Genomic DNA, 12081 nt, shown 5'->3' with positions numbered 1-12081 from the left:
CAGGGAGCAGAAACTTAGCCTTTTTGTGGTTGTATCAATTTGCAAAAGGTGCAAAACTTTGGGGAGGGTATGCAAATTTGGATATAGCATAGTTTCTCTATTGTGGAGGTAGAGAGAGACTACTTATAAAGTTTTTGTCCGTATGGATGTACGTATCAGAAAGGAGACAGAAATAAACCGTGGGAAACGAAATGTAGCAATAGGGTGAAACAATAAAAGTAAATGTCAATAAAATTAGGTGACCACGCCCCCTGACCCTTGACCTCGAGGGGGGTTGGTGGTCCGTTTGACCCGGAAAACCTCCCCTGGGGTCGTATGCATGATGCCGCAAACCTGATCTCGAATATTCTCGCCTTATCTTGCTGACGGACAAATGGTCGGACAGACAGTCAGACAAAGCATTCACATAACAGGGTCAAGATCAATTTTAACCGAGAAAAATAAAGAGGTTGACGTGATATGCCTTTTTTCACAAGGGAACCACCCAATTTTTCGAGCAGGTACAGTAAGCAGGAACTTTCGCATTTGGCTTGGTTTGTTACTCGCTTATTACTTTAGTGGAGAAAAGAGGGATCAGATTGCTTTTCAACCGGCCACCAAATTAAGCACGGCATGTTTTGTAAAGTAGAAATATATTTACGAAAAACTTGTCGTAAACATCATTACTTTTGCCTCTTTGTTGCTAATAAGTCTCTAACAAAGGAAGCCAGTCAGGCATGGCGTCATTTGTGCATTTGAGCGGCAGGCAGGCAGCAGATACAGAGGAAAGGAAGGAATTAATAATACCGAGAAGAAATCAAAGGTATAAAATCTCCCACTTGCCACGAGTACGAAACATGATTCAATTTCCAGCCACATGCTCCCTCCCCATTTGTGAGAGAAATTTAATACAAAATCATTTTGCAAATTGGCAAAAATTCATAACCTGTACGTAAATACAACAGTGTTTCGGGTGGAATGAGTAACTAACCATGTGCAAGAAATAGATGGTTTCTTGCGGGAAATATTTTGACCTGGGAGAAATGCAACCTACCTGTTCACTTTCATTCATTTGATTGATTATGATGAAGTGAATGAAAATGAAACTACTGTCATTTGCATGAAAATGACTGAAGGATTCCGTCATTTCAGATGAATAACTCTGAATGAAAGGATTTTTCACTCATTTCATTTTTCACCGTATGCTTAATACATGGGGCGAAGTAAGAAATGAAGTCAGATGAAGTGAGATGAATGAATTAGAAGCGATAATGACTGAATATGAAAGTATAAAAATCTTCTGTCAGAAATAAGGATGAATGAAAACTGAATTTTTGAACAGGTATGGCACATATTTCTTGCACCTTGCATTTCCCTCTTCAAATCTACCAAACCTGTTAGAAACGAAACCCTACCCCCGTAGGCACACGCGGACGACACATGATCCCCCCAAAGTGTATAAGGTTTCATTGCAATCCTAATAAAATATGTGCACTAATACATAGATCAAACGAAGGGCAAAACCGAATCAAACCACGAAAATTAATTTGAACAGGAAGCCTTTCAACTTGTTTGTGAAGGTGTTGACTACTAGATTTTGCCAATTTATTTGTTTCGCAACATGTGCAGCAAAACATCGAGTGTCGAATTTTGCCCAGAAGATTGGCCTTGAACTGAGAAAAGCAAGTGTCAAATAAGCAAAGAGGGACAAAGAGATACCAAAAACAGCTTCCCACACGATATTTCCTCCGGAGAAGAAAGTTTGTGCAGCTGTTGTTGCGTCGCAGTGGCCGCGGAAGTTGGGGGACATCTGGGGGCAGAAAATTGTAGGATGGGGAAGGGATGGGTTTATATAAGATGGGGAGATGATGGGGACATCGAATAGCCCTTGGGGACATTGCCCCTCTGACCCCACGCATCCGCGGCCACTGCATCGTGTACATACATTTTAGTTGCCTGAATTCTCCCAGCGGAAGCGGAAACCGTGGGGACATTAAAATTGTTGGATGGGGAGAGGGAGGGGTTTATATAACATGGGTAGATGATGCGGACATCTAATAACCGTGGGGACATTACCCCTCCAGCTTCCGCGGCCACTGTTCCGTCGAGAAGCTGATGCTTTCTCTTTTCTTTTCTCCTTAACCGTCAACCCACACAGTTTAGTGTGTGTGTAAAACTTGGAAATTATTAGTTCGCCCTGGCTTTGCGTCACTATTATACGTGTTTTCTTTGGAAGAAGAGATGAGGAGAAAGTCAATAGGCTGCTTATATAGCAGAGACCAGCGACGACCGGATGTTCGGTAAGGAGAAGGAGGAGGAGGAGAAGATGCTTAAAAGCAGGATGGATTTGAGAACGGACGGATGATGATTATCTGTGATCCTAAATACCAAGGAACGCGTGTCGTCGACGTGGTTGACGTCGTGTACGGCAACGCACCCACGATGTATGAATGCATGCCTATGTACACCCACCGGGTTACATGTACAAAGAGAAAGCAGGATAAGTAGTTGATTATATAAGAACAAAATTCCGAAAGTGGACTACACTCTTGGAAAACTGGGATTAAATCATTAATACTGACCAGAGTACACGTATGTTTCTACCCGCCCCGATAATAACAGGGGTTACCGTCTAGAAGTGTTGTGGTAATGAAAAATTTACCAAGTGGAAACAAATTACTACCAATCATCGGGTAGAAATTAATACCAGTACGGAATGTATATCTAACTCTACACTCTTAGAAAACTGGTAGTAAATCATTACTGACTAGAGTATATGTATGTATGTATGTATCTACTAGCACTGGTAATAAGGAGCATTACTATGTTTAGTACTGTTGTTTAATGGAAAATTTGCCGCGGAGAAGCAAACTACTACCAATCCGGTAGAAGAAGTTATTACCAAGTCAACACCAGTACGGAGTATATATCTGACTTTACCAGATTTTTTTTACAGTGTACAAAAATTCCGAAGTTTACGAGCGACGAGAGAAAGCAAGTGGGTTTTGTTCAATGTCAAGTAAAAAGAGAGCGGAATGAACTTGGAGGAGTGAGTGAAGGGTAAAAAATAAAGTACATCTTCTTCTTTTTTTATTTATTTTTAGGAAACGAAATGTCGAAATTTTCTACCACTTTAAAAAATGACTATTGCCCAACCTGTCACTGAATGGGACAACAACAAAAAAAACTGATCCTACCTTCAACCTGGATTGCGCAACTTTTCGCACAATAATTTGGCATTCTTGTCACTCAAAGAGAATGAGCAGCAGGGGATCGAAGAGAGGTTGTGAAAGGGGTCAAAAATAGTGCAAAATAGATGGAACGGATAATAATCAAGTGCTACATGTCAAGGTCTCACTCTGTACACGCGCCGACCCTCAAGCATCATTAACCTAGCAGCGTCAACAAGTAAAAGAGCGAACAGAAAGTTAAGTAAAGTAAAGAGCAAAAGAAGCACTCAACATAAATCCACTCAAAGAATAAATACGTATTTACGTTTCGATGGTGAAAGTGGAAATTTGCTACGTGGAGAAAGTATAAGAAGACGAATCGGGTAATTAAGATGACTTTTATTTTAGGTAGCAATCCATCCACGGTGTTATCGAGGGGGCAAAAATTTGTGGGTGTATTCACGACAGAGTTGCAAAAAAGATTATGTTGTAATGTGATTCGCAAATTTAAAGAAACAGCTTTAAAACGCTTTAAAAAGTTAATGTTGTAACAGAATTTGCAAAATATGACTTTGTAAATTTACTTTCACCTCCTTTGCCACGGATTTCTGTAATTTCTCTAGCTGCTGATGGTGAGGATGAATTTGCGAAATAATTTTGGCGAAATAAAAACATTTTCTGGGTAAATTTGCGAAAAAAAAATCCAGTAAAAGTTTCGCAAAATTTCGAAAATTGAGCAGAATTGAATTCAGCAGGCCAAACTAACTAGGGAAGTTTTGCGAAATTTGACGTGAGTACGTTGACGTTCATTGTACATTATTTCGCGAACGTGGGATAATTCAATCCAGACGGATAATTCACTTACCACAATTGATTTTAAAAGGGTGGACATTCTAATATAATTTTACTAAGCAAATGATTTCAATATGACGTTTTTTATGGTAACCTAGACCTTAAAAAAATGTGTGCACGAGGAGAATGAGAGCAAATCTCAGAAATTCTAAACGCCCACATCCCATTCTTTCCTTTCTACCCACATAGATAAAGTACATACCAACCAACGTCGCTCGCCTTAATAAATTGGATATAAGACAGACAGCTTTTGTTGAAATCGTATTCCTATTTCTGAGAGACCACTCACTCTTCTCTGGATAATTAAGTGCAGACGTTCTTTCTTCAAGTTTAAAAATATCTCTAACTGTCACCAGTGAGTAGGAGTTTTTAACGGAATTTAGCAATCATTTCGTTAAAGTGAAAGTATGCAGTTGAGGGAAAAAAGGCCTTGTTTTTCAAAGGATTTCGCCACTTTTTTAAGAAGAAGAAGAAAAGTGACACCCACGAGATCACGGGTGGGTTATGTACGTAGAGTTTCGATTTTAAGGCATCATTTTTTTAAGTGAAAGTAGTCTAACAGGGGGAAAAAGGACTTGATTTCGCCACTTTCTTTTAAAAAGATTGACACCCACCAGATCACGACCCGCTAAAAAACGTGGGTTACTTACACGTACGTAAGTATGACTTCAATGCGGTTTGGCTACAGGTTATTAATGCGGAATGCTTTCTCCTACGGCTGCTTTCTCCAAATGTAAATATCTAACTTTAGTAAATATATTAGTCCCAGACGAGTAGGAGTTTCTAAGGGAATTTAGCCACCGTTTTGGGCCAAGATAGTCTAGAAAAGTACTAGTTCTCAGGTAATTTCGCCACTTTTTAAAGATTGACACCCACCACAACGCGCTAAAAACCGTGGTTTACGTACGTACGTAGGATTTAGATATTTAGAAACCATTTTCCCTGAAAATAGTCTAACAGGGTGAAAAAGTACTTGATTTCGCCACTTTTTAAGATCGACACCCACCTGATCACGACGCGCTAAAAATAGTAGGTTACTTACGTACGTAGAATTTCGATATTTAGCCATCATTTTTCGTGAAAATACATAGTCTAACAGGGAAAAAAGTGTTTGATTTCGCCACTTTTTTAAGATTGACACCCACCACGACCCCCTAAAATCAGTGGGTTACGTACGTACCTATAACTTCGATACCGTTTGGTTCATGGTTACGGGTTATTAATGCTACTGCTTTCTCGAAATGTAAGTATTGTACAGTGTAAAAGTGTAGGATGACAAGGGATTCCAATTTCAGCAAGCCACCCTCCCTGACTTCGACGGATTTGCCGAGAAAGCCGTGGGTGTCCGTCAAGGACGATTTTTTGCACAATTTGACGACTCTCCTTGTCATTTTATCTCTCGCAATTTTTTAAAAGCTTCTTCCCCCAAGCCATTTATTTCGCAATGGACGAGAGAAAGTAAACTCGCCTCTTTTCTTGTATCTATCAAATGGAGTGGGTGGTAAACGCGAGGCGAGGCGAGATTGCAAAATAAAGCATTAGGAAATTTCTAGGAAATGTATTTTCAGAATTTTCATTGATGATTTTAATACCATCACTGACGCGCTTAATCGATTCCAATCCAACGACCCCCACGGGGATTTGTCAACACGACCTTTTTCCCTAAACACGGTTTCGTACGAGACTTATTAATCATCTTCATTTTGGAAGGACTAATCTTAAACTGCAGAGCAGAGCAGACACAAACAAACAAACAATATTCACCACAGGTGGATTTATAGATTTCTTTTGAAGTGGAATGGGGCATGGATGGAACGTCGTCGTCGTCCTTTTAAGAAGACCTTTAGATTGTACGTGTGGCCTTTATTTGTCAACATGGATGGTAAAAATGGGAGCAAAATGTCAACATATATACAAATAAAGCAGCGTCACAAAACGCATGTAACCTAGGGGTGAAACGATGGAGTAAAAACCTACGTAACGTATACGAAATTATTTAAAACAAGTGACCTTTGAGGTCAAAATGGAGCTTAAATTTCCTCTTAAGTTAAGATATGTGTCAAGTTTAACATTTTCGTGACCTTTTTGACCTTGACAGGTGTGACCTACAGTGCCCATTTTCGAACTTGACCTTTGCTATTATATCAAGTATTTATGCTTCAAAATTTCATACTAAATGCATTGCACATCAAACCCTTATCGCGCAGACAGACAGACAGACAGACAGACGGACGGACATATCAATCATATAAAAGGGCTTCACCTCTTACAAAACTGGAATGGATGGAGGCGCGGTGAGTAGGAGGACAAACAAACGTATGTATGTATGAAACACATCTATGAACTTATAACCAACGTCATCATCCTCATGGAAAAAAAAACTTTTTTTTAGAGTCCTCATTCACGGTTCACTGATCAATTGTTACCGACGACGACGACAAAGCAATAATTGGCGCGTGTGTTTGTGTGTAGGGGGATTTATTTCGGAGAGAGAGAAAGCATAACATCACAGAAGAGTTGAAGTTGTTTTGACGGGTGAAAGTTTCTGGGTGAAAGTTTCTTTTTTTTTGAATAATAATTTGACAATTTTGAGACGAGACACAGCACAGTCTTTCATTCTGAGGGAGGAATATTTAATTGACTAGGTATCTACGCACGTACAAAGTTATTTTGTAAGGTGAAAGTTTCTGGGAGAAAGTTTCTTTTTTTGACAAATAATCATTTGACAATTTTGAGACGAGACTGTCTGTACACATGACATGACATTTCGAGGGAGGAATACCATTGGTTCGTTATTTAATCGAGAATGTGTGTAGGTACGCATGTAATGGAAATAATGAGGTTGTTTTGAAAGAGTGAAAGTTGTTGTGGAGAAAATAGCAAATCCGTTTTACAATTGGGTCCAAACTTTGAACTTGTAATGATAAATTGGAAGCAGTTGAAACTGGTTTGGTTTATTCGTTCAGGTTCAATGATGGGTTGTTATGCAATGTATCCTTTGTATGAAATGTATGCTTTGATGCTTTGATATGATTTTGGGAATGTTTTCATCAAATAAGAAGAAATATGAAGCAGGATAAAGTTGAAAGTTTGGGGGAAAATTAGAAATTGGAAATCTTACGTAAAGTTAGAAATCGGAAATTTGCCTTAAATTTGGTAATCGAAAATCTGCCCTAAAATTATAGATTGAAAATCTGCCTTAAAATTAGGAATCGGAAATCTGCTTTAAAATTACGGATTGCAAATCTGTCTTAAAATCAGAACCAGGAAATCTGACTTAAAATCGGAAATCTACTTCAAAATTGCGGATCGGAAATCTGTCTCAAATTTTAAATCAGAAATCTGCCTTCAAATTACGAATTGAAAATCTGCCTTAAAATCAGAAATTCAAAACCTTCCTTAAAATCAGAAATTCTAATTTTGCCCCCAAAAATTCATAATCTATGCATTATCTTAAAACTAAAAAATTTCTGAAAACAGTTTCTGCTCACCGATAAACTGGATAGCGGGGATGAAGTAGCCGAGCATTCTGAACGCGTCGGAGAAGTGGTCCGAGATTGGTATTTGGAGGTAGCGTATGGTGCCCTCGAAGACGTTGGGGAGGTCGGGCGTCACGTTAAGAATGTGCTTGATATTGTGCTTCTCCAGAAGGGACTGATCCTTGCTGATCGAAGCATTACCCAGATACAGGTTCGGGATTATTTCAACCGGAAATGCCTGCAAAAATTAAATAAAAAATTATGCAAATTATATATCTAGAAATTTTTGAGGTTACTGTTCGTTCAAAATTAATGTGTATAAAGTCCTAAAAAAATTTAAAGGTTAAATTTCTTAAGGTTAAATCGCTAAAGATGCATTTGTATTCTATTTTTTAAATGAAAATAAGGTGGAAGTTGCAAAATAATGTATTTGTATAATAATGTAATTGCAAAATCAAGTAATGGATACAAAGCATCCGCCAAATAACCTATCAGATTTTTGTAATCCATACTAATTTTGAATGAACCGTAGTTTTTGAATAAAATAAAATAATTAAATAAATTTAGCTCTCGTAGGAAATTCATGCATTGAGGTTCATTCAATTTCCTTAAATAAATGTGTACACTCCTAATTATTTATTTGCACTTATTTTTGGCACTGGCAAAAATTATGTAAGTCAAACAATACAGGGATGACAATTGTCGTGTATTTATTCATTTTCATGGTAAAATGAGCCTAAATTGGCCTGTTTTGCATATAAATACGTAACACAATATGGTTCGCATCCACCTCCTCCTTCTCCACTATAGTAAACAGGAACGATTCACTTAATAAATAGCCCAAAATAGGAGATAATTTGTTTGACTAAAATAAATTATGTTTGGATACACTGCACAGTAAAATTTGATCGTATATCTACAGTGGCCGCGGAAGCCGTGGGACATGGGGGGACATTGCCATTGTAGGATGGGGGGAGGGACGGGTTTGTATAACATGTCGACATTGAATAACCGTGGGGACATTGTCGTCCCCCTGCTTCCGCGGCCACTGCATGTCTAATATCCAATCCACCCACCCACGTTTTGGCTGCTCCTACGTACGTAAATTGATATAGGAAATAGTTCGTAACTCGTTTATTCGCTAAAATCTATACCAGAATTTCCTCCAAATTTTGCTACCTAGCCGATCCATCCAACTCTGCTTTCTACGAGATGAGAAACAAATTAAATTAAAATTCTGCGTCACCAAAACTTATGTGTCATAATTCTATTTGTTTAATAAATGTGGAATGAATGTAGTAACGCAATCTTCGCGGTCGTCTGTCTGCAAATTCGCCCATGGATGCGAATTATTTTGCAATCGTGTTCATTTTATGATGTGAATTGAATCGAATTTTCCGTCCAAGTGGCAGGATGCGATTATTGAAATGTGAGTGAGTAGATGACCTGGCTTGATAAAAGGGAGATTTTTACGTTAAACTGGCAGACATGGGAGATTACAGGAGTCTGTAGAGATACACTCTTAGAAAATTGGTGTTAAATCGTTACTGGCTGGAGTACATTACTCTACCAGCACTGGTAATAACGAGCATTACCGTTTAATAATGTTGTGGTAATGAAAAATTTACCGCGCAGAAAGAAACTCCAACATACACTCTAAGAAATCTGGTATAGTCAGGCAGCTATTGATTTCTCGGTATTAAAGTTGCTACCGCTTGGTAATAAAAATCTGCTACTGATATGGTAAAACTTTGATACTACTATTTACAGGGTATTACCATTCTAGTAGAGTCATACATGACTACCGCTTGGTATTAATTTAATACTGGATTTCTACACTGTTAGAAGTCTGGTATAGTCAGGATTTCTCGGTATTAAAATTTCTACCGCTTGGTATTAAAATTATACCGGTCCGTAAAAAACTGCTACTGATATAATATTAAAACTTTAATACTGAGCTATTACTACACTGTATTACTTATCAATCCCACTTTGTATAGAGTCATACATGAATACCGCTTGGTATTAGTTTAATACCGGATTTCTAAGTGTGTACTTATATACGCTACATGTGTATATGCATGGATACGTATGTAATATATATGTATTTACTTCCAAGAATTACAGACGCCATGAAAACTTATGTATGTATGTATTACGACCACCGACCGTAAATATCCCGGGGTATTTTAATACATCCTCTCTTTAACCAGACGTTTACATGTAATAATACGTAATAAAAGTGGAGAATTGTTAAAATAATGGCGCAGCCGTTTAGAAATAATCAATGGAACATCCTGTTTGTTCTGTGTTTGAAACAAAACAACCTGTAATTCGCTGTGCTCCCAGTTTAAGAAAAATATTTGTATGCGGTGGAGGAGTATAAATATCAATGCAATTCGTAAAGTTTGATCGATCCGGTCAAATGTGCAGAATGGAATTTATACATCTAGGTGCATAAGAAATCCCCGTTTTTCGCAGGTCAATCAAGGTATTTGTGGCATCCCCATATTTAAATTAATGACCAGTCCTTTAAAAAATTTTCAGGAAACTTATCCTGAAATCGAAACCATGCAATTTTACTTTTGCTGGTACACCTCTAGGCGTGGGTGGACAATGACCTTGTGATTGTTTGCCCAGTTTGTCCCTCATTTAAATTTATACTCCATGTTATGCAAATACCAAAAAATGCGAAAAATTTGCATTTTCATGCCATGCCACTTGCACAACGCTACTGCACTTATCTATTACGAGACGACCAAATGATATCAACTAGTAAATACTTTTTGCTATTCATCAAATGTTGGGGTGAAATTAATCCATCTTCTTATTGATTATCTGTATGTATGCAGGCTCAATAAACTGGTTAAAACCAGACAACTTTCCTTTAAGCAATGTAAACAAAATTAAGCGATACGATACGATATATGCTTCATAGCTCATTTACCCCAATACATTGATACCCACCCGACATCTGTATATTCAGTGGCCGCGGAAACCGTGGGGACATCTGGGGACATTGTCATTGTAGGCTGGGGGGAGGGCCGGGTTTATATAAGATGGGGAGATGATCCGGAGATTCAATAAGCGTGGGGGACATTGCCCCTCTTTTGTCCCCTCCAGCTTCCGCGGCCACTGTATACACAAAGTCTGTTACTCTGTCGTCATTCACCAGTAAGATCGTTAAAAAAAATTCGGTTATGTGATGAGTGATCATTCCGATACGTCAATGGACGAATTCAGACGCACGTGAATTCAGCATTTGTACATAAAAAAACTGCAATTTCCTTATTTCGAAGTATCAAAAACCTTGTGTATACACACTGAACTAAAAAAAACGTTAACAGGATGGCAAAATGTCGAAGATAAGGAACGAAATGCATGATAACCAAGCATTCATTCATCCCAGAGAACGAAATTGATACCATTTGTTAGTTAAATATTACGTTTTGTTTGCACAATAGGCCTGGTTTGATTGATAGATAAGAAGAGAAAAGCCTTATCGAATTACGGACAAACATTCAACAAAAAAGAGGTTAGATCGAGAACCTCCTTATTATTTACTACTTATCATACAGAACAAAACACAACAACGCCAAACAGTCTGATAAATAAAAAAGGGAGGCAATGCTATCCTTTTTTACGATCTTGCTATCCTTTCCTCCTGTTATTATGCAGAGGGGTTCGAATTGCAATTCAATGCAGAATTGGGTAACGCTGCTGATACAATGCACTCTTAGAAAACTGGTATTAAATCATTACTGGCTGGAGTACATGTATGTTTCTACCCGCCCGGGTAGTAATGAGGGTTACCGTTTAGAAATGTTGTGGTACTGAATTTTTCAGAAATTTGGTACTGAGAAATTGGTAGTAAATCGTTACTGACTGGAGTATATGTATGTATAGATTTATCCCCGGTAATAACGAACATTGCCATGTTTAGTGATGTTGTGGTAATGAATGATTTATCAGTGAGGAACAAATTACAACCAATCGGGTAGAAAGTTAGTATCAAATCAATACCAGTACGGCGTGTATATCTGACTCTGTACTCTTAGAAAACTGGTATTAAATCGTTCCTGGCCAGAGTTAATATATGTATGACTCTACCGGCACGGTAATAACAGGCATTACCGTTTAGAAATGTCGTGGTAATGAAAAATTTACCACTGAGAAACAAATTACTACCAATCCGGAAGGAGATTATTACTAAATCAGTATCAATATGTCGTGCATTTCTCAAAACTAGTATTAAATCATTACTGGCGGAAGTACATGATTCTACCGGCATGGTAATAACGGGCATTTAGTAATGTTGTCGTAATGAAAAATTTACCACGGAGAAGAAACAAACTACCAATCCGTTAGCAAGTTATTACCAAATCAATACCAACACGGAGTATTACCAGATTTTTAAGCGTGTACGCAAATAAGGAGAAGAAGAAGAGGAGCAAATTACAAAAGTCTAGACGATTTGAGTCTCGCATTACGTATTATTGACACGAAAACCTCGACCAAAGTCAACAACGGAGCGTCGGATGAGAAGGAGAATGACTGTATGCATTAAAATGGAGGAAAATTAGGCTATTGTGCTATCCAGT

At 38.1% G+C, this 12081-nt stretch overlaps 1 protein-coding gene across 2 annotated transcripts in view; it reads right to left on the bottom strand.

Annotated features, from left to right (window-relative positions):
- LOC110853911 (dual specificity protein phosphatase Mpk3) overlaps positions 1-12081 on the bottom strand; it is a 43916-nt gene that overhangs the window by 26268 nt on the left and 5567 nt on the right. For both annotated transcript variants that reach the window (XM_022102265.2, XM_022102267.2), the window contains exon 4: positions 7493-7718. In XM_022102265.2, the coding sequence (XP_021957957.1) occupies positions 7493-7718 (226 nt within the window). The remainder of the gene's footprint in view (positions 1-7492; positions 7719-12081) is intronic.

This window comes from Folsomia candida, unplaced genomic scaffold, assembly GCF_002217175.1.
Source record: "Folsomia candida strain VU population unplaced genomic scaffold, ASM221717v1 Fcan01_Sc009, whole genome shotgun sequence".
Classification (NCBI taxonomy): domain Eukaryota; kingdom Metazoa; phylum Arthropoda; class Collembola; order Entomobryomorpha; family Isotomidae; genus Folsomia; species Folsomia candida.
The sequence above is the reverse complement of the archived record's forward strand: the minus strand, read 5'-3'. Positions and strand labels throughout refer to the sequence as shown.